Source organism: Hemitrygon akajei, chromosome 1, assembly GCF_048418815.1.
Source record: "Hemitrygon akajei chromosome 1, sHemAka1.3, whole genome shotgun sequence".
Taxonomy (NCBI): domain Eukaryota; kingdom Metazoa; phylum Chordata; class Chondrichthyes; order Myliobatiformes; family Dasyatidae; genus Hemitrygon; species Hemitrygon akajei.
In genome coordinates this window covers 187,833,662-187,857,634 of record NC_133124.1, presented here as the reverse complement: position 1 = coordinate 187,857,634, position 23,973 = coordinate 187,833,662, and the positions used below count along the sequence as shown (strand labels likewise).

General features: G+C 43.3%; 1 protein-coding gene across 2 annotated transcripts in view; it reads left to right on the top strand.

The window, feature by feature from the left end:
• The window catches only part of LOC140733376 (STAM-binding protein-like), a 58,083-nt gene extending 40,106 nt beyond the window's left edge, over window positions 1-17,977 (top strand). For both annotated transcript variants that reach the window (XM_073056626.1, XM_073056632.1), the window contains exons 7-10: window positions 4,867-5,004; window positions 5,690-5,802; window positions 13,214-13,313; window positions 17,608-17,977. In XM_073056626.1, the coding sequence (XP_072912727.1) occupies window positions 4,867-5,004; window positions 5,690-5,802; window positions 13,214-13,313; window positions 17,608-17,664 (408 nt within the window). In that variant the 3' untranslated portion in view covers window positions 17,665-17,977. The remainder of the gene's footprint in view (window positions 1-4,866; window positions 5,005-5,689; window positions 5,803-13,213; window positions 13,314-17,607) is intronic.
• The last annotated feature ends 5,996 nt before the right edge of the window (window positions 17,978-23,973 follow it).

Sequence of the window (23,973 nt, the reverse complement as noted above, 5' to 3'; positions counted from 1 at the left end):
TCATTGGTGCTGATATGTACCAAGGCTTACCCTCCCCCTGTAGAATGCCGTAGACCCGATCTGAGATATATATACCCATGACAATAACTTGAACTTGAGAGAGTGCAGAGAAGTTACCTGGACTAGAGTGTGTTATCTTTAAGGGGGAGGATGAGCACGTGGGTTATATTCACAGAAGCATGAGAGGCTGAGGGGGTGACCTGATGAAAGAGCACAGGATTATGACAGGCATAGATAGTCTCTTTCTTAGCGTGGAAAAATAAAATAATAGAGGGCATAACATTAAGGTGAGAGGGGAATGTTAAAGGAGCTTTGCCAACAAGTATGAGGCGTTGCATTTTGGCAGGTCAAATCGGGCTAAGACTTGATGTTGAATGAGCACTGAGGAGTGTGGTAGAATAAAGGAACCCAGGAATACAGATCCATAATTCCTGGAAAGTTGCACCACAGGTAGGAGAGCTTTTAGGTTCACTGAACCTGCAGGATGTCGTACACAGCCTGGATCATCAACTTGACGTGCTGGGGTTCTGCTTGCCAGATATAGGACCAGGAGATTTTCCTCTTCAGCCTATCCTCCTACCTTGTCGAAGCTCCCTGCTGCCTCATTCCTACCATCCTGGTGGTACGCACTTCCTCTTTCTGGACAAGTATGCGTCTATCCCTGCCCTGGGCCCTGTTGGAGTGGGTTGAATAGAAGCTTTCCAGACCAGGCACCGCTGTGTCTACCAGGTCCCTGTGCCTCAGATATGACTCGGCCATCTCCTCTGCATCCTTGCTGATGAGGCTTCAGGGTCACTGGAATCTCTGTACAGCAGCACTTCTCTCATACAGGAAAAAAAGAAACCCTTGTTCAAACCGCTGGAGAGAAGCTGCAGTTTATTTCTTGTTCCATACAAAACAATGCTGCTCTGGTTATGTGGGAGGCCCAGCCATCTTCAAAGGTAGCCATTGATCTTTCTTTGAAGAGCCTCAACTGGTGAGATGGGCCAGATGATTTGGGAGAGGATGCCATTCTGTTAGATCTGGGTGTTGAACTTGCCAGGCAAGCTTGACCTGCCCACATTGCTGAGTCAGACTTCTAACTCCTTGGTGGCTTTCCAGATGGCAGTTGCATCTCTTGGACTGCAGCCGAAGACTTTCTTGACTGGTTTTTCGGAGGTGTTGCTGTCCCATCCATCTCAAGGAGAAACGGAACTTTCTTTAACACCAGAGACCTGAATTTCTCTGGTTTAAAGCTTATCCTTCTCCTTGGCCCTGGAGGATCCATCTAGAGCCTGGGACTGATGTCATTGTCTCTGAGGGGTCATTCATGAAGGCTTTGATTGGGGGTTGCCGCACGCCAGTCTTAGTCAGAGGGCCTCTACTCTCCAGTTCAGCTGCCTGAACCAGCATGTTCACAGTTTGGGAGAAGAGAATCGACAAGATTGTACATCCGGTTATAATACCCTGCTTGAACCAGACAGAGCTTGATATGGTCGTTCCTGAGCAGACTCTCAGTCTGATGTTCCAGGATGAGGTCCTTTATCTTCCTCGGAACGTGATGTCAGTTCAGTACAATCTCCACCAGCTTGTGTAGTAATGACCGTATGCATTGGAAAGGTATGACTAGGTCTCCCTTTACTTCGTGCACTTCCCTGATGAGCTGGGAAACCACACCCTTGTGTTCCTGGCACTCTGGGAATCCTTCCTTCCCCTATAGATGTATCAATGTCATCATTTTTGAGGAGAATCTCAGTCAGGCGAAGGGAAATGTTACTGAAAAGTATCTTCCCTTCCACACTGAGCTGCAAGATGGATCTAGACTGCTCAATGTGCTTGGAGGTCTCCTCTTAGGGGATCCAGACTCCCTCTGCACACCTCCACTGACCCTACGCCAGATAACCCAAATGGATTTCCAGAGTAGCTGGAGGAGCTTGTACACCTTGTAGGGAACTCTGCTGGGACTAGGGGCAGAACTGGCTCTGGTTACTCTGATCTCCTAGCTGGGGTCCTTGCGATTGAACTCAACTGCAGGAGGAGGAGAATTTACTAGGGAGCTCTGGTTCCCTCACTCCGCTCCCTCTCTGAGTCACTAAGGGAGTTGTGAAGGTACCGATCCGCCTCCCGTCTGGAGCATACAAGGTGTCCGCTGTCCTGGCAGCTGCTTGGCGAATCCAGAGGGGTTCGCGATAAAGGCAACTCATTTCTCAGCTGTCTCTTCCCACCATTCTGCCATTCTGCCCTATGGTTCATTGTGTTCACTGCCTTTCTTTTCCATTAGGCCGAATCTCTCAGTAGCCAAGCTGACAATGATAGTTGATGTGGTCTGGAGTCATCTATCGACATCTCCCTTGGCTATTGCCTCAATGATTTGAACTATGTCCTCCCTTCAATGGTTTGCTGGAGTCCAGTTAACCCACTGGTGTTCCACTACTTTGCCTGGAGTGGGAGTTTTTAGAACCTGAAGGTTCTGGGCACTGTGGGGTGACTCTGGGCTGGGATCTTCCTGCGTCTCAACAGGAGTAAATCCTAATTGACAGTCTGTCCCAGAGATTGACATTCTTAGGTCCGTCCTGGTGGTGTGTTCAACCTCTCCCTCCCCCCCCACCCCACCCCACCCCTTGGGCTCTCCTGGGGGTATGTCTCTGTCTGTAGCTCGCAGCGTATCCTCCACTCAGAAGATGCAGGCTGGGTTTGCTAGCCCTTCCTGACCCGGTTGCCATCTTTCTGAGCTGTCAGCTGTCTGTCCAGTGATCACCAACCTGCTCTTGGTTGTCACCCACACTAATCCAGGGTGTCACTGATAGAGCCACAGCTTATGATGCTGAGGTATCATAGGATGCGCTGGGACACATCATCAGTGGGGTCGTCGGGTGTTTTGGATCTTTCAGGATCAGACATTCTCATCCAGGTGACCCAGCCAGGCTACTGATCAGGCCCTGGCTTGTGTCCCAGCAGCATTGGTCCACAGGCCACACCTCTTGATCCGTAGCCATCTGCTCACTCCTGTGATGGTCCTGATGGCTCTTTCCTTTGCAGCCCCCATAATGCTATGGACAGTGAGCAGCCAGCAAAGCCTCTAAAATCCCACCTCTACAGGCTGGCATCATGCCCTCCACCTGTCCCTGGCACAGTTCTACCAGCTCCTGGTATTTGGCTTTCTTGAGTTCAAACACCACCTCAATACACTTCCCCAGGCACTGTCCATGACCATCTACTTCGAGGTTTCTGGCAGAATGACCACGTCGGGGCTCAGGGACAAAGGTGCGTTGAAGTCAGGGAGCTTTAATTGCATGCCAAATCTGAACTGAGGCTGTGGTCAGGTAATCACAGAAAAAGATACATAGGTGTGGTCCTTGGGTTGAGATTCTGAATGGGAGAAAGGACAATTTTGATGGTATCTGAAAGGATCTGGCAAGTGTGGGTTTGCTCAGGCTGTTTTCTGGCCAAGTGTTCTTGGCAAGTGGGAGGCCTTCAGAAGCGAAATTTTAAGTACAAAGTTCATATGTTCCTGTCAGTATAAAAAGCAAGGCTAACAGGTTTAGGGAACCTTGGTTTTTGAGAGTGATATTGAGGCCCTGCTTAAGAAAAAGGAGGAGGTGCATAGCAAATATAGGCAGGTAGGAACAAATGAGGGACTTGAGTATAAGAAATGCAAGAGTTGTGTCCTGTTTTGGTCACCTACCTACAGGAAAGATGCAAGATTGAAAGAGTGAAGAGAAAATTTACAAGGATGTTGCTGGAGCTTGAGGACCAGAGTTATGGGAAAAGGTTAAGTAGGACTTTAGAATGTAGAAGATTGAGGGGAATAGATGTATACAAAATTGTGAGGGGGTATAGATGGGTGAAATGCAAGCAGGTTTTTTCTACGGAGGTTGGTGGAGACTACAATTAGAGGTCATAGGTTATGGGTGAAAGGTGAAATGTGTAAGGGGAATATGAAGGGGACCCTCTTCACTCAGAGGTGGTGAGAGTGTGTGGAACGAACTGGCAACACAAGTTGTGGATATGCAGTTGATTTCAACATTTAAGAGAAATTTGGATAGGTACATGGATGGGAGCAGTGCGGAGGGTTGTGGTTCGGAGTACAGATTGATGGGACTAGGCTGATTAATGCTTCGGCACAGACTAGACGATCACTGTGACATGGATGAGAGAGGTGTGGAGAGTGATGGTCCAGGTTCAGGTGGGACTAGGCAGAGGAACAGGCTGGCATGGACTAGATAGGCTGAATGGCCCTCTGCTGTGTTGTAATGCTGTATGATTGTATGTCTGTGTTATTTTACACAGAGTGGTGTCTGTTTAGAATGCTCTTCCAGGTAAAGTGGTGATAACGATACGATAGCAGTCTTTGTGATGTTGGGACAGGCAGACACGCTATGATCCAGACTATGTGCAGACAGATGGGGATAGTTTGGATTGGCATGACGGGCTGAGCGCTCTCTTTTGATGTGCTGAGATGTTCCATGTTCTCATTTGTCTGGTGAGATTTGCTTAAGGAGACTGGGCTAATAATCCCAGAGGACTCGATCCTCAGTAACTTAAACAGACTGAGTTCTTATGAGGTGTAAGTGGGTAGATGCAAGGATCCTCGCAGGACACTGGAAACAGAGGTCACAGATTTGAAATAAATTGGTTGTTTAAGAGTGAGAAGGGATTAGTGAACTTTTGGAGTTCTCTTTCTAGAGGACTGGGTGTGTTCAGGGTGGTGGTCAACATTCTTTGGGTCTTAAGGACACTGAGGAGCAAATGTCGTGCAGGGAATTGGCAGTGTTTTTTAAAATAAAGTCAACCATGATCTGAATATCTGAGAAGCGCGAGAGGTTAAAACGTCTACTGCTTTGTTTTTGTTCTGTACTTAAATTCATCTCTCTGCTCCCCTTCCAGCTGCACAATGAGTTTACTATAACACACGTGATCGTACCCAAACAAAACGCGGGTCCTGATTACTGTAACACGGAGAACGAAGAGGAGCTCTTCCTTATTCAAGACCACAATGACCTGATAACGTTGGGCTGGATACATGTAAGTTGGGTTGTTCTGTACTCTGTACCAAGAATGGAATTGTCGCTAATTTGTTCTAAGTTACTGAAAAAGAACTTAAAATGCTGGAAATATTCAGAAGTGAACTCTGGCTTCTGACCACTTCCTTTCCAGGGTCTTGTTGACTGTTTATTCCCCTCCATTGACTGGCCGAGTTCCTCTAGCATTTTATGTGTATTGCTCAAGATTTCCAGCACCTGCATTATCTCCTGAATGGTGCTGGATCTTGAACACCACAGAACTAAACCTCATCAAACTGAATCATGGTTATTCCAGGGCCTCTAGTTTGGGAATTTGGGAAGCGCTGGTATGTTTGTGAAGGCACACGCGCAGCTTTCAATGAAGCCGGTGACGGCTGTGGCATATTCAGTCAGATCTGAAGATAAATCCCTGAATATGGTCCAGTCCGCCAATTCAACAATTGTCTGTCTTCCTGAGTGCCTGGAATATATTGTCAGGGGAAGTGGTGAAATGGGTATAATAGCAAAGTTCCAGAGGCATTTTGATAGGCAAATAACAGGCAGGGAATAGAATTGTGCCATGGTCAGGACAGACGTGGTGGGCTGAAGGGCCTGAACTGTGCTACGTTCTGTGTTCCATGTCCAAGTACAAATTATGATTTGGAATGGGGATTGTTAATCATTGAGTAACTTGTGTGCCATTCTAGACCCATCCAACACAGACTGCGTTCCTGTCCAGCGTGGACCTTCATACCCACTGCTCCTACCAGATCATGCTTCCAGAGGCCATAGCAATCGTTTGTTCACCCAAGTACAATGAGTGAGTATGTGAAAAGATTAAAATGTGCTTTTGCAAAGGTACAAATGTTCACTTCATTCTGAGTCCAAAATAAAATTTAATTTAATTCTGGTGGTCTGGTGTAGCTTGTATTCCCATAGGATAGTAAGAAGCTCTGTAATCAGGGTGTTTAAGATTTAAAAATTTGGTAGATTTGATGGAGCAGTTGCATTGGGGAATCCTACTTTAAAGCTAAAGTTAAATTAATGCACAAATCATGAAGGAAATTGGCAAATCTTTTTTCCTTTTTTGTTTAAAAAAAATACTATTTAAAAGGCCCACATTAATATCAGTGACAGGGGTGATGAGAGTGAGTTCAGGGAGTTGAGTGTTACGTGGAAGGACAGGACCTCTATGGTTGTGATCTCAGGTTTGTGTCCTGGGCCAGTGCTAGTGACGCCAGAAATAGGAAGATCATACAGTTCAATATGCAGATGGTGTGGGAAGGATTTTGGGTTCTCTTCCAGGGAATGTGGGTGCTGTACAAAACGTCCCTTCAGTACCTGAACTGGAAGGGGACTAATATCCTAGTTGGGGGGGGGGGTTGTGATTAAATAGAGTTGCAGGGGGGTGGAAGCAGAGTGCCATAATATATGGTGAAGTGGAAGAAGATGTTGTTAAGCCTATGAGTCAGGAATTCAAAGGTGGAGCAGGTGGGTCTAATGTTCTGAGCTGCTTGTCTTTCACTGAAAGGAATATTGTAGGAAAGGTGGATGACTTCAGGGTATGAATCAGCACAGTGGAATTCTACTATGCAGCCATTAGTGAGACTTGGTTGCAGGAGGAACAGGACTGGCCGATCAGTAGTCTGGGGTTCTAATGTTTTAGATGTGACACCTGGAGGGATTAAAGGGGGAGGGGTCATGTGTCACGGCAGTGCTAAGTCGGGACAGACTGGAGAATGAGTGGAACTGAGGAATAAGAAAGCTGTGGCCACGTTGATGAGATTATTATTGACCACTCAACAGTAGAGGAATACAGTTCTAAAGAGATCAGACTTGTGAGATACATAAGATGATTTTAACCTTCCACATATTGACAGGAACTCACATACAGTAAAAAGATTGGCTGGGATAAAGTTTGCCAAATGTGTTCAGGAAAGTTTCCTGAATAAGAACATGGAAGTCCCAACTAAAATGTGCACAACACTCGATCGATTAAGAATTGAGTCAGTGCAGGTGACAGCAGTTTGTATAGAGGAGTGCTTTGCATCTAGTGATCATAATGTCAGGAGTTTCAAGCTGATTATGGAAAAGGATAGGTCTAGTCCTTGGGTTAAGGTTCTAAATTGGAGAAGGGGCAATTTTGATGGTATCAGAAAGATTCTAGCAAGAAAAAAATCAGGAGCGTGAAGGGAAGGTATGAGATTGTTTTAGCAGACAAGAGAAAGGAGAATCCCAAGAGCTTCTGTAGATACAGCGCCTATTTAAAAAAAAAAGTATTCACCCCCTCAGAAGTTTTCATGTTTTCTTGTTTTACAACATTGAATTGCAGTGGATTTAATTTGGCTTTTTTGACACTAATCAACAGAAAAAAACTTTTTTGTCAAAATGAAAATCTGTCAAAGGCACCACCATGCTTCACGGTAGGGATGGTGTATTTTTGATGATGTGCGGTGTTCAGTTTATGCCAAATATAGCGTTTAGTCTGATGGCCAAAAAGCTCAATTTTGGTTTCATTAGATCATACAACCTTCTTCCAGCTGTTTTCAGAGTCTCCCACACTCCTAGAAAACTCTAGCTGAGATTCCGTGAGTTTATTGAAGCACCCGAGCAACAGTTGTTGTATGTACAGTCTCTCCCATCTCAGCCACTGAAGCTTGTAACTCCTCCAGAGTTGTCGTAGGTCTTTTGGTGGCTTCCCTCACTAATCCCCTCGTTGTACGATCACTCAGTTTTTGAGGAAGGTCTGCTCTAGGCAAATTTACAGCTGGGTCATATTCTTTCCATTTCTTGATGATTGACCTAACTGTACTCCAAGGGATATTCAGTGACTTGGAAACTTTCTTGTATCCATCTCCTGACTTGTGCTTTTCAAAAAACTTATCGCAGAGTTGCTTGGAGTGTTCTTTTGCCTTCATGGTGTAGTTTTTTGCCAGGGTACTGATTCATCAGCAGTTGGACCTTCCAGATACAGGTGTATTTTATTACAATCATTTGAAACACCTTGAGTCTCCATTTGGAGATGTGGGGGTGATCTCCATTTAACTAATTATCTGATTGCATCCACGATATCCTAAAGTGGGAAGGTGAACAGCCAGAGGTCGTGGTACATATTGGTACCAATGACATAAGTAGGAAAAGGGAAGAGGTCCTAAAGACAGACTACAGGGAGTTAGGAAGGAAGTTGAGAAGCAGGACCACAAAGGTAGTAATCTTGGGATTACTGCCTGTGTCACACAACAGTGAGTATAGGAATAGAGTGAGGTGGAGGATAAATGTGTGTCTGAGGGATTGGAGCAGGGGGCAGGGATTCAGACTGCTAGATCATTGGGACCTCTTTTGGGGCAGGCGTGACCTGTACAAAAATGATAGGTTGCACTTGAACCTGAGGGGGACCAGTATTCTGGCAGGAAGGTTTGTCTGTTAAGGCTATTGGGGAGAGTTTAAACTAGAATTGCCGGGGGGGTGGGAATGAACTGAAAAGACAGAGGAAGGGGCGGTTGGCTCACAAATAGAGAAAGCTTGTAGATGGTGTGAGAGGGAGATAAGCTATCAGGCAGGAACTTGGAAGTACAAATTGGGAACAGATGTTCTTAGGGAAATGTACGGCAGAAATGTGGCAAATATTCAGGGGATATTTGCATGACATTCTGCATAAGTACATTCCAATGGGACCGGGAAAGGATGGTAGGGTACAAAGGCTGTTGAAAATCCAGTCAAGAAGAAAAGAAAAGATTTTCGAAAGGTTCAAAAAACTAGGTAATGATAGAGATCTAAAAGATTATGAGGCTAGCAGGGAGGAGCTTAAGAATGAAATTAGAAGAGCCAGAGGGGGCCGTGAGAAGTCCTTGGCAAGCAGGATTAAGGAAAACCCCAAGGCATTCTACAAGTATGTGAAGAGCAAGAGGATAAGATATGAGGGAATAGAACCAATCAAGTGTGACAGTGGAAAAGTGTTTATGGAACCAGAGGAGGTACCTAATGAATACTTTACTTCAGTATTCACTATGGAAAAGGATCTTGGCGATTGTAGGGATGACTTACAGCAGGCTGCAAAGCTTGAGCATATAGACATTAAGAAAGGGGATGCGCTGGAGCTTTTAGAAAGCATCAAGTTGGATAAGTCGCTGGAATCAGATGAGATATACCTCAGGCTACTGTGGGAGGCGAGGGAGGAGATTGCTGATCCTCTGGCAATGATCTTTGCATCATCAATGGGGATGGGAGAGGTTTCGGAGGACTGGAGGGCTGTGGATGTTGTTCCCTTATTCAAGAAAGGGTGTAGAGATAGCCCAGGAAATTATAGACCATTGAGTCTTACCTCAGAGGTTGGTAAGTTGGTGGAGAAGATCCTGAGAGGCAGGATTTATGAATATTTGGAGAGGTATAATATGATTAGGAATAGTCAGCATGGTGTTTGTCAAAGGCAGGTCGTGTCTTACAAGCCTAATTTGAATCTTTTGAGGATGTGACTAAACATTGATGAAGGTAGAGCAGTAGATGTAGTGTATATGGATTTCAGCAAGGCATTTGATAAGGTACCCCATGCAAGGATTATTGGGAAAGTAAGGAAGGATGGGATCCAAGGGGACATTGCTTTGTGAATCCAGAATTGGGTTGCCCTCAGAAGGCAAAGAGTGGTTGTAACTGGGTCATATTTTGCATGGAGGTCGGTGGCCAGTGGTGTGCCTCAGAGATCTGTTCGAGGACCCCTTCTCTTCATGATTTTTATAAATGACCTGGATGAGGAAGTGGAGGGATGGGTTAGTAAATTTGCTGATGTTGGGGTTGTTGTGGCTAGTGTGGAGGGCTGTCAGAGATTACAGTGGGACATTGATAGGATGCAAAACTGGGCTGAGAAGTGGCAGATGGAGTTCAACTCAGATAAGTGTGAGGTGGTTCATTTGGTAGGTCAAATATGATGGCAGAATATAGTATTAATGGTAAGACTCTTGATAGCGTGGAGAATCAGAGGAATCTTGGGGTCCGAGTCCATCGGACGCTCAAAGCTGCTGTGCAGGTTGACTCTGTGGTTAAGAAGGCGTATGGTGTATTGGCCTTCATCAACCGTGGCATTGAGTTCAAGAGCAGAGAGGTAATGTTGCAGCTATATAGGACCCTGGTCTGACCCCACTTGGAGTACTGTGCTCAGTTCTGGTCACCTCACTACAGGAAGCATGTGGAAACTATAGAAAGGGTGCAGATGAGATTTACAAGGATGTTGCCTGGATTGGGGAGCATCCCCTAGGAGAAAAGGTTGAGTGAACTTGGCCTTTTCTCCTGGAGCAACAGAGGATGAGAGGTGACCTGATAGAGGTGTACAAGATGATGAGAGGCATTGATTGTGTGGATAGTCAGAGGCTTTTTCCCAGGTCTGAAATGGCTAACACGAGAGGGCACAGTTTTGAGGTGCTTGGAAGTAGGTACAGAGGAGATATTGGGCAAATCTTTTTACGCAGACGGTGGTGAGGGCGTGGGATGGACTGCCGGTGGATACAATAGGGTCTTTTAGATAGATAGATAGATAGATAGATAGATACTTTATTCATCCCCATTGGGAAATTCAACATTTTTCCAATGTCCCATACACTTGTTGTAGCAAAAACTCATTACATACAATACTTAACTCAGTAATAATATGATATGCATCTAAATCACTAACTCAAAAGCATTAATAATAGCTTTAAAAAAGTTCTTAAGTCCTGGCAGTTGAATTGTAAAGCCTAATGGCATTGGGGAGTATTGACCTCTTCATCCTGTCTGAGGAGCATTGCATCGACAGTAACCTGAAACTGCTTCTCTGTCTCTGGATGGTGCTATGTAGAGGATGTTCAGGGTTTTCCATAATTGACCGTAGCCTACTCAGCGCCCTTCGCTCAGCTACCGATGTTAAACTCTCCAGTACTTTGCCCACGACAGAGCCCGCCTTCCTTATCAGCTTATTAAGACGTGAGGCGTCCTTCTTCTTAATGCTTCCTCCCCAACACGCCACCACAAAGAAGAGGGCGCTCTCAACAACTGACCTATAGAACATCTTCAGCATCTCACTGCAGACATTGAATGACGCCAACCTTTTGGGCTACATGGAGCTTAGAGAAATAGAGGACTATGGGTCCTAGGTAATTTCCCTAGATAATTACCCAAGGTAATTTCTAAATTAGATACATGTTCAGTACAGCATCTTGGGCCGAAGGGCCTGTATTGTGCTGTAGGTTTTCTATGTTTCTAATTATGTGACTTCTAAAACCAATTGGCTGCACCAGTGATGTCATATTAAAGGGGGTGCAATCAATTCTGCAATCAATTTTTTTATATATCTGTGATTAATTTAGATCACATTGTAGAGATCTACTTTCACTTTGACATGAAAGAATCTTTTTCTGTTCGTCAATGTCAAAAAAACCCAAATTAAATCCAGTGATTCAATGTCGTAAAACAATAAATTATGAAAACTTCCAAAGGGGTGAATACTTCTTGTAGGCAGTATGTTAACAGCAAAAGGATAGCAAGGGACAAAATTACCACTGATCTTTCAAGGGACCAATTTTTTGCATCTTTATTTGCATGGGAGATGGACACGCAGAGTCTGTAGATGTGAGGCAAAGCAGCAGCGAGGTTCTGGACCCTGTGCTCATTAGACGAGGAGGTGTTTGCTGCTTTGAGGCAAATTCGGGTGGTTATATTCTCAGGCCCTGACATAATGTTCCCTCGGACTCTGAGAGGCTAGTCCAGAAATTTCAGGTGCCCAAGCAGAGATATTTAAAACATCCTTGGGCATGGGTGAGGTTCTGGAGGATTGGAGGATAGCTAATGTTGTTACGATGTTTAAGAAGGGCTCCAAAAATGAACCAGGTATTTATAGGCCAGTGAGCCTGACGTCAGTAATGGGAAAGTTACTGGATTTTTGTGTATTTGGATAGATGGGGACTTATTAAGGATAGTTAACATGGCTTTGTGTGTGGTAAGTCATGTCTAACCAATCTTTTCAACCCAAGTATTTCAGGAAAGTTGTTGAAGGCAAGGTGGTGGAAGTTGTCTACACGGACTTTAGCAAGGCATTTGACAAGGTCCCGTATGGGAGGTTGGTCAAGACGGTTCACTGGCTTGGAATTCAAGCTGAAGTAGTAAATTGGATCAGGCGTTGTCTTTGTGGGAGAAGCCAGAGATGGTTGACTCTCGAACTGGAGGCCTGTGACTGCTGGAGTGCTTCAGGGATCAGTGCTGGGTCCTTTATGTTTGTCATCTATTTCAATGATCTGGATGATAATGTGGTTAACTGGACCAGAAAATCTGTGGATGACACCAAGATTGGGGGTGTATTCGACAGCAAGAAAGACCTTCAATGCTTGCAGCAGGATCTGGAGCAGCTGGAAAACTGGCGGATGGAGTTTGATGCAGGCAAGTGTGAGGTCTTACACAGTGAGTGGTTAGGGCCCTGAGGTGTGCGGTAGAGCAGAGGGATCTGGGAATACAGATCCATAGTTACTTGGAAGTGGCGTCATATGTAGATAGGGACCTAAGGAAAGCTTTTGGCACATTAGCTTTCATAAATCAATGTACTGAGTACAGGAGTTGTACAATGGCTGGTTTCTAGAGGCTTGAAGTATCATTGTTTGATGGAATATCGTTGCATAAGTATTGCCTGTCAACTTGCAGAGCTTCTTTCCTAAGTGCCCCCCCACAGGGAAACCTGCAGCTGCATGTTTAGAAGAGGGTGGTGTCTTACTATGGGGAGGTTGTACGTCAATATATTTTTCCCAGTGAGACTGATTCTCACCTTTATTTAGTGACATTTATGGGAGTCCTTATGTTAGGTGCCTGTAACCCAGGGAGGGCCTGTATTACGCTGGTGTCTTTACCTTGGTTACGAGCTCAAGTCTGTGTTGTGCACTGTAAAGCTAGGATCTTCAGATTTGGAGTGATGTACTGCCACTGAAATAGGCAAGTCAACGTGCGTTGATACAGTCTGCCATGAATATTAAAAGCTGTCGATCAGGTTATTTAAAATAGGCAAACCAGCCGTGAAATCAGTTTTGATGAGAAAAGGCTGAAGATTGATTGACCTCCTTTTACACGGTGAACTCGAGCTCCTGTCAATTTTTTTCAACAAATCCTACATGCACAATAATTAGATTTGGTTTTATTCTGGAACACCACAGAGGATTTAACTATTAGCGGTTTGTTACCACCCGTGGTCCTGTGTTCTGACTGATTCCTCTTTCTTTGAAAAGGTCAGCTTTTTTCAGATTGACTGAGCACGGAATGGATGAGATTTCTTCCTGTAAGCAGAAAGGTTTTCACCCACATGTTAAGAACCCCCCTCTGTTTAACGTAAGTATGATTTTCTGCCTGTGGCTTTCTGAGTGGAAATTAGGAATGTTAATACAGTACCCAGTACTGTGCAAAAGTCTTAGGCACATATAGGGTGCCCAGTGCTTGTGAACGGTACTGTATTTGTCAATGTGGAGCGGAGAGTGAGTTTGTAAATCTGGCAAGGAATGTTGGGAATGGCGAGGGTGAAGTGCCGCAGAGGGGGTGTGGGACACATGGCAGAGGAGGAGTGCCAGGGGCAGGGGTACCTTGGGTGCAGACGCACCCAGCCCTGAGACACTAGGCAAAGTCATTTGATTCTAAACGTTTGATCACTACTGAATGTCTGCCTAGTGCTTCCTACTCCCTCCCCTCTTCCCAACCTTGATCTCCCCTCTCCCTGCCCCCTTCCTACCCTCAGTCCACAACGGAGACCCATTATCAGAAGCAGGTTTACTATTACTCTCATATATATCATTAAATTTGTGGGTTTTTTGTGGCAGTCGTACTGTGCAATACATGTGAAACCCCACTGGTTTCCTTGGCTGTGTGAGTCTAGGGAAAACACACTCCGGTCCTGCCGAACTCGTGAGATTGAGACGGCTCTCCCACGCCAAACCCTGGTTTGTGTGGATGCTGTGTGATCCGCTACCCTGTTACAACAGACAGTACACTGCATACGATCAGAGGAATTGTACTTGTGAATCTTACCTAAAGGGTTAGTAAAGAAAAGAAAGAAAAAAACAAAAAGGGCCCATTATGATTAAACAGTCAAACGTGCTCCAGTTGGAGCTCGTCACCGATCCTCAGTCGATCTCGCTGCCCAGCTCCATCAAATCGCAATCTTCCCACCGGCTCGAATCCTACAACTGGTTCTCTCCACATCTTCTCTCTCCATCTTACCCCGAACAAAAGACCCAGCTCACATTCCAAAGCATCCGTTATCTCTAACCGTAACCCAGTCACTGCTTCTACAGAAAGATCATTACGTTAGCATTGAAACCTTTCCCAGGATGTTACACATAATCTTGCTACGTGACTGTCCTCATTGATGACACTCGATTCAATGCTGTCAACAAGTTTTGCTACCTGGGCAGCATAATAACAGCCTCAGCTTTTCTGGATGTAGAGATTGAGTCAAGAACCAGAAAAGCCTGCTTTGCCTTTGGTCAGCTGAAAGATCGAGTTTGGTCACAGAACATCAGGTTGGCCACCAAGTGCAAGGTATACAGGGCCGTTGTCATATCAGACAACGTATCAGACGTGAGACCATACCAGAGTCACTTACGCCAGCTTGACCAACTGCAGCAGCGTCACCTATGTTCCCTGATGAAGATCACCTGGTGAGACAGGTCTCCAATACCGAGGTCCTCTCTCGAGCCGGAATGCCAGCAGTTTCAACCTTGGTGATGTCAGCCCAACTGCACTGGGCAGGACATGTTGTCAGAATGCCTGATGGAAGACTGCCCAAGGGCATCTTGTATGGCCAACTGTCCAGTGGTACCCGAAAACGAGGAGGCCAGTGACCACGGTACAAGGATGTTCTGCACAGGAGCCTCAAGAAAGCTGACATTGCCCCATCAACATGGGAGGATCTGGCTCAAGATCGCTCACAATGGAGGGACGCCATCAGAAAAGGTGTGGATGCTGCTGAGAATGAGCTCAAAGAGGCAACAGAGGAAAGGCACAGGAAGTGCCACAACAGAGCTTTGCCCCTGCTGCCCCTCCAGGCCTCACCTGCCAAGTAAGTGGCAAGTAGCGCCTGTCAAGGATCGGCCTGTACAGCCACTCAAGGACGCACATATCAAACCCCACTAACTGACTGATAGGAACCATCATCATCCTATGGGATGGATAGCCAGAAGAAGAAGACACATAATATTGCTACGTGACTGTGCAAAGGTCTTAAGCTATATATATGTGCCTATAACTTCTGCACAGTACTGTGCATGCAGTTATCCAAAGCAATAATTGATTATTTATTGTATGTGTAATCCTCCCTGATTCTGACTTCATAACTGTGACTGTAAGGCTACACATGATGATATAGAGATTGATAGAATAGTTATTTTCCTATGACACTAGAGCTAGAAATAGAGTTTAAGGAGACGGGGAGAAATTTAAAGGAAGTGTAATGTCCACACAGTGGAAGGCGGTTATCTGGAACAAGCTGTCAGAGGAGCTGGTAGAGACAGAGGCAGTTACAATGTTTAAAAGCTCTTTATACAGGTGTTTGGATAGGAGGAGAGTGAGGGGATACGAGCTAATGCAGACAAATGAAGTCAATATAGATAGACATGACAGTTAACATGAACAAGGTGGACTAAAGGGCTGGTTAACTGCTGTACAATTCTATGATTGACTGTCCTCCTTTTCCCCGCACTAAAGAAGTGTTTAGTTGGAGTTTACTCCTGGTGGCAGAGTTTTGGTGTCTGTCTTCACACCTTGATAACATATGAGGTCTGTGCTTGATGGCAACCAAACAGCATTTAAGCTTGTACTGATAAATGGCAAGTAACCTTTGTGGCTCACAAAGACCAGCTAGTGAATACCTTCAAGAAGATAATTCAATGGCATTACTGTTGTCGTCGCACCCTGAGAATTCTGGGTGCATTGGCATTGACTAGATATGTCACTAGCTAGTCAGATAAGGCTACAGTAGCAGACTTCCCAGGGACTTCCTGCTGTCTGCAGATCAAATGGAATATCTCCACCCCATAGCTTCAACAGACGTGCAAAGGGCCAACAGCAGTCAGAGCAACATATCTGCAACACCAGCTCAATGTTCCCTCTGATTTGTAATTGACCAGTGTGTGTAAAAATTTTGTGCTGTGCAACTTCGTGCCCAGTGACAACAACATGTGTGCACTGAATAATTTCTTCAATAAAAACACATAAATATGCCAGTTCTAAAATCTGCAGACGAATCATTGCAAACCCCACGTTGTCAACACCGTCCGCATCAGAAACTGGAAAAGGAAATGAGATTGTGCTACAGTCGTGAAATATACTTAACATGCCGATGAGGTAGAGGGTGTCAACATTCTGTGCGCAGTTTAAATTCCTTTGTGTGCTAGTGGCAGAAGATGTGTGCACACGCTTTGGAGAGAACCTTGCAACATCCCTTCCATCTTCCATTTTAAAACAGTTGCTTGGTTACCTCCTCGTGCAGTATGGGCTGCAGCAGGAATTACCCACCTTCTAAAGGACAAGGTCAGCAGCAGGCAATTGGGAGCACTCCACCCCCACAGCCCCTCCAAGTAGCTCATCGTTCTGCCTTCCACATTTCAAAAAAAAACTATCGGCTACCAGTCTGTGCTCCGAAGCAGTAAATAGATAACAAAGTTCCAAATATTTGTTGTTTAACCGATGTTAGATGCTTTAAATTCAGCATCGAGTATAGGCCTACAAGATACTGTTCTACGAGACTTGCATGTTGTAACCCCATTATTTCGAGAGGACTACAATAAAAACAAGGATGTAATGCTGGTCAGACCACACTTGGAAGTCTTGGGCTCCTTATCTAAGAAAGAATATGCTGGCATTGGAGAGGGTCCAGAGGACGTTTACGAAAATTATCCTAGGAATCAAAGGATCAGTGTGTGAGGAGCAATTGATAGCTCCGGGCCTGTACTCACTCGAGTTTAGAAGAATGAAGGGGGATCTTGTTGAAACTGATCAAAAATTAAAAGGCCCACTAGATAGAGTGGACATGGAGAGGATGTTTCCAATAATGAGGAGTCTAGGACTAGAAGGCACAGCCTCAGAATACAAAGACGTCCCTTTATAGCAGAGATGAGGAATTACTTTAGCCAGATGATGGTGAATTTGTGGGATTCATTGCCGCAGATGGCTGTGGAACCAAGTCATTGGGTATATTTAAAACGTGCGGTTGATAGATTCTTGATTAATAAGGGCAGCAAAGTTGTGGGGGGAAGGCAGGAGAATGGAGTTCAGAGGGATAACAAATCCACCAGGATAGAATGTCAGAGTTCTCTTGATGGTCTGAATCGCCTAATTCTGCTTCTATGCCTTATGAAGCAAAAACACAGACCCAGATTGATTTTCGGAGCTTCCCAGTGCCTGAGACCCAGGTGTGCCTGCCTTAGAGAAGCGATGGGGAGCTCGCACTGACACAGCCAGGGGCTAGAGCCTACAGCTTATTAAATCTCAGTATTCATCATTACTGACTGATAAGCTCGTGGGCATTGATTTCCCTTTTAGATAGCATCCAAATTAGTGGGCAGGTTGCTAAAACCAGTGTTCCGACAAGACATGATGTCTATTTTCATGATTGATTCATCTGCTCCTACAGACATGCTCACACGTTTCCGTCATTGAGACCAACGTTACAATCCTGGATCTTCGGTGATTGCTGCCTTTCAAGTGTCTTTGGTTTCCATAGAAACCGTTAACAGTGATGTCACTCTCTAGTTCTTCAGGTAGAAACTCCTGTAGCTTCAACAGTTACAAATTGAGCTTTTGTTTCAAGTGTTTTAGTCTAAAATACTAAATTCTTGTCAATTCTACCTTGTACAGAATATGTAATTGCCTTTATTTAAATGCCTGCACTGCTGCACTTAATCAAACATGATGCCTATTAACTTTTTTTTCAGTATATCTGTCATTTGTTGACCCTTTTTGATCTAACAGTTGTCTGTATATCAATAAACCAAGTGTGATCATTCCTTGTGGTTTCTTTCACCCTGCCTGTATGCCATTTCTCTTACATCGGCATCGTCAGTTTTAACCGGATACCTACTGCCAATTATTCATTGATGGCCAAGGAAATCCAGGAGGGAAGGTTTTAAAAAAAAAAAATCTGTTGGTTTGAAGTGACATTTAAGGAAGAAAATATCCAAAATAGCTGTATAAATTTGTCATTGTCACTTGGTAAATGAAGGAGGTCACACAACCGCTGCGCACTGGTCCTCTGTTGTATCCACTTAACTCCACAGGTTGCCTTGGTCCTGTAATGTTTAATGTGGTAATCAGTACTAAGCTGCCACCACAGATTGGAAGAATACAGCCTTATTGTTTGGAGATTGCCACACACATGAATGGTTAATAAAAACCAAAAGATGCTGCAAACACAAATGTCGCCATTTTGGTTTTCCAGCATTCTCTGTTTTTACTTCAGATTTCCAGCATCTGCAATTGTGAAGTTCACTGCAAATATTAAGAAACTAATAAAGGAGTCTATAACAATTTAAAAGAATCCAGTAATAGATTTAATGATTACAAAATGGGAGAGGATTCTGAGGGACGGCATCCACAACATTTGAAGAGACGGGGTCTGATTCAGGGAGGTTAACACAGTGTGCATTCAAATTCGGAGTTCTTCAAGGAGGTATCCAAGGGTGTAGATGAGATTGGAGTAGTGGATGATGTTGATATGGTCTATAACAAGGCCTTTGAAAGGTCGTTCATGACAGGATCTTGGTGGAGATAGTAGATCGGGCTCAATAAACAGAGGGTGATGGGTCGGGTAGCTTTCAGACTGGACATCTGTGTTTGGTGATGTACTATGGGTTGGTGCTGGGACCTTCATTGTCAGTAAAGTACAAGGCATGGATAATGTTTGAGAATGATACTAAAACAAGTGGTGCTGTCGTAGATGGTGTAGAAGGTTATTCATCTTGATCAGATAAATATATGGGCTGAGGTTTGGGAAGTTGCTTTCAATCTAGATAAATGTGAGATATTGCATTTTGGGAGATCAGACTGGGAATGAAATTGTAGGGGAAGCTGGGTAAAAGCATGTATTTGTTTTTTCCAGGAAGGGAGTGTTTTTTTTTAAAAAAGACCTTAAGGCCGTCTGATATAGGAGCAGAATTGGACCAATTAAACCATTGAGTCTGCTCCATCATTTGATAATTGATTTATTATCCCTTTCAACCCCAAAACCTTTGATGCCCTTACTAATCAAAAACCTCTCAACCTCTGCCTTAAATATATCCAATGCACAATTCATGGCAATGAATTCCACAGATTCTCCATCTTCTGGCCAAAATAATTCTTGCCTCATCTCTTGCCTTCTGGTCCTGGACTCCCCATTATTGGAAACATCTTCTGAATGTCCACTCTGTCTAGGCCTTTGATATGCAATAGGTGCAGAACCGTGAAAACATTCCTCATATGTTAACCCTTTCATTCCCAGGATCATTGTCATGAACTTCCTTTGGATCCTCTCCAGTGCCAACACATAAGGAGATTAAAATTCATACAAACTGCTGTCAATATTCTAAATGTGGTCTGACCAGTTCCTTATAAAGCCTCAGCATTACATCCTTACTTTTATATCCTAGTCCTCTCGAAATGAATGCTGACATTGTACTTGCCTTCCTGACTACTGACTCAGCTTGCGAGTTAACCTTTGCTCCTCTGACTTCTGAATTTGCTCATTGTTTAGGAAATAGACTATGCCTTTATTCATTCTACCAAAGTGCATGCACTTATCAGCTGTACTCCATCTGCTGCATCTTTGCCCTTTCTCCTATTCTGTCCTTCTGCAGAAGGAAACAGCACTATCTTTGTACCTATCTTTCTACCATCAGTTCTATCATCCAGATCATTGACATAAATGTGAAAAGAAATTGTTCCAAAACGGATCCCTATGAAAAACCACTAGTCACTGGAAGCCAACTATGAGAGGTCCCTTTTATTCCAACTCTTTGAGTTGACTCAACAAGTTACCACATAGCATTTGTGAGGTAACTGGCGCTGTATGCTTTTTGCTCTGGAAACACACCATTGTTCAGTATTGTTACACAACTGCATGTAACTTCGAAGCCTTAGGCTGCACTTTCAAATAATGGTTTCCAAAAAATTTACAACATGAGATGCATAAAATGAGACCATTTAAATCAAGTTGCTACTTGGTGTTTTTGAGCTCCTTCCACCATGCATCACAGTTGGGATGAGGTTTTAGTGTTGATGTGCAGTACCCTTTTGCCTCCAAACAAAGCAGTGTGCATTTTCACTAAAAAAAAAATTTATTCAACTTCTGTCTCATCCGTCCACAGAGCATTGTGGAAAAGCGAGGTGGTCTTTTGCAAACTTGAGATGTGCAGCAATGTTTTTTTTTTGTTTTGGAGAGCAGTGGCTTCCTCTGTGGTGTCCTTCCATGAACACCATTCATAGTGGACACACGAACAGAGATCTTAGCGAGTTGTAGGGATTTCTGCAGGTCTTTTGCTGTTACCGGCGGGTTCTTTATCGCCTCCTTCAGCATTGAGCGTGGTGCTCTTGATGGGATCTTTGCAGGATGTCACTTCGAGGAAGAGTAGCAACAGTAGTGAGTTTCCTCTATTTTTAGACAATTTATCTTACTGATGAACACCCAGGTCTTTAGAAATGCTTTTGTAACCTTTCCCAGCTTCCTGCATCTCTACAATTCTGAAAGTTGTTTTGATCGAGGCCTGGTGCACATAAACAGATCTTTCTTGAGAAGAGCCGGAGCTGTCAGTAACCTGACTTTGTGTGTCATTTTTTTAATGGGATACTTCCAATCTCATCTCATTGAATGGAACACCTGACTCCAAATAGCTTTTGTAGAAGGCATTACCCCAGAGGGTCACGTACTTCTTTTTGAACCTAGACTGTGATTGTTTAAATGATGTAGTCAGTATTGACGAGAAGAAGTACAATTATTTGTGTGTTATTAGTTTAGGCAGATTGTGTTTGTCTATTATTGTGACTTAGATGAAGATCAGACCACATTTTGAGTAATTAATGCTGAATAACAGGCAAAACCTTAGCATTTTTAAGAAAAATTATAATTTGGCTCTGGAAACACTCATTTTGTTATACCACTGAATTTTATTTCCAAGACTTAAGTTGCACACTTAAATCACTGATTCCAAAATGCATGGGATCCATAAAACTACTTAAAAAGTATTGCTACTTTGTGCTATAGAAGAAATTAGGAATGTATGTATTTGTTTTGCTCTGGAAAGAATATTTTAGATTCAGTGCACTTTTTTAAATACAGCTGCATATAACCCCTCAGTCAACTGCCACTATCAGACAAATGGTTGTAGAGTAATCAGAAGTACGGAATACACAAAACAAGTTGATTGCAACGTGACCACATGGCATTTTTGATGGAAGAGGCAATGTAGGCTTATTGTTTGGAAACACTGATTTACCTCAAGTGCATTTTGTTATGCAACTGCACGGACCATGCACATTCAAATATCTGATTCCAAAACACTGCAGCTTGAGATGTATAAATTGTTTAAAAAACACTACCACAGTCACAAAAAAGTCTGCAGATGCTGGAAATCTAAAGCAACAACACAAAATGCTGGAGGAACCCACCAGGTCACGCACCAGCATCTATGGAAAAGAGAAAGCGGTTGACGTTTTGGACTGAGACCCTTCTTCAGGCCTCCAACCATGAGAAAGTCTGCAGATGCTGGAAATCCAAAGCACCACACACGCAGTTTTGAGGAATTTGTAAATGGATGTTTTCTCCCCCTCTGGAAACACTATTTTAGATTATATGCACTTTTTCTTAAGAATTAGATGTAACTTTTCAGACATCATTAGCACTTCTGATTCTGTGGTAATCAGGAGCATGTGATCTTTAAAGTGAAGTGAAGTTCTTTACCACAGGTCTCATTGCAACTCACAATTCTTTTATAACTTCTCAAACATAAAAGCCAGATTCAAATTCAGGACTGCAGAGGCATAAAAAAAAGTTTATAATTAATTGTCACATAGCTTTTTTGAGGAAATTTGCAATGTAATCGTTTTGCTCTGGAAGCATTAATTTAGCTTGTATGCAGTTTTACTATTGCATGTAACTTCTAAGCTGCTATTACAATAACAGACTCCAAAAGACTTTACAACATGAGATACCCAAAATAAAACTGTTTGAAGCAAGTTATCACTTAGTATTTTTGAGCAAATTGGAAATTATGTTTTTTTTTTGCTTTGGAAACACTAAGATTCTGTGCACTTGTTATTGAACTACATATAATGTCAGATTTCAGTGCATTATATAAATGCTCATATAGAAATCAGGATTATAGGATACATAAGGCAACATTGTTTACAGGTTATAACATTGCATTTTTGAGGAAAGTGGCAATGTATGTTTTTGCTCTAGTCGCACTTTTTAGCTTATCTGGAATTTTCAGGCACTATTGAATGCAGCTTCTAAGGACTTAAGTTCTTAGGCTTAGGTCACATTCAAATAATTGATTCCAAAACACTACAGCAAAACAAACATAAAATAAAATTTCTTAAAACAAGTTCTACAACTGCAGGTATAAATTGTTTAGAAGAAGTGTTTTGAAGGAAAGTTTTTAACTCTAGAAACACTTCTTTAGATTCTGTGCACTTTTTGTTATACACTGCATTTAACCTTTCAAACTTAGGTGCCACTATCTGTATAGAAATCAGGTCCAGCGGATTCATAAAAGAAAGTTGTTTACCACACAGCAATTTTGAGAAAAGTGGTGGTGTGCTTTCTCTTCTGGTAATATAGAATTTTGCCACACTGCTGGAGGAAACTTCTGAGGCTTAGGTTACGTGTCCAAATTAATGATTTGAAAGCACTCACAGCATGGGATCCATGAAATAAAATTTTTTAAAACAAGTCACTGCTCCGTATTTTTGAGAAAAATGAAAATGTACACTCATTTGCTCTGCAAAAGCTATTTTAAATTCGGTGCACCTTTTTGCTGTACAATTGCATATAGCTTATGAGGTTTCAGTGCCTCTTTCATATACCTGCTTGTTTATAATCAGGGCTGGAGGATGCATAAAGCAAAGTAGTTTACAGCAAGTTGACACATAGCATTTTTGAGAAAAGTAGTAATGTATGATTTCACAAACAAGAGAAAATCTGCAGCTGCTGAAAACCTGAGCAATAAAATGCTGTTCCACAAAATGCTGGTGGAACTCAAAAAGTAGTCAACGTTTGGGGCTGAAACATTGACTGTACTTCTTTCCATAGATGCTGCTAGCCTGTTGAGTACCTCCAGCATTGTGTGAATGTATGCTTTCTGCTCTGATAGTACTCATTTAGGTTATGTAACTTTGAAGGCTTAATTTGCACATTCAAGTAATTGATACCAAAACATTCTAAAGCATGGGATCCATAAAATAAAAATATTAAAAACAAGATTCCACTCAGTGTTTTTGAGGAAAATGGAAGCATATGCTCTTATGCTATAGAAGCACTTTAGATTCTGTGCTCCTTTTGTTATAGAGCTGCACAGTCACAGAAAAGTACAGCGTAGAAATAAGCCCCTTGGCTTATCTAGTTTGTGCCAAACCATTTAAACTGCTGAGTCCCATCGACCTGCACCCGGACCAAGCACTCCATACCCCTCCCGTCCATGTCACTTGAAATCAAGCCTGCACGTGCCTCTTGTGCTGGCTGCTCATGATCAGTGATGTTCTTTACAACAGGTTACCAGATACAATTTTTGAGAAAAGTGGCCTTGTGTGCTTCCTGCTCTGGTAATACTCGTTCAGCGATGTGGAATTTTGTTACACGACTGAACATAACTTCTAAGGCTGAGGTTGCACATTCCATTAGCTGAATACAAAACATTCTACCACATGATATACAAGGAATAAAATTGGTTTGAAAACGTTACCACTCTGTATCTTTGACAAAAATAAAAAGATGTGCTTTTGTGCTCTCTCTACTACATTCCGTATG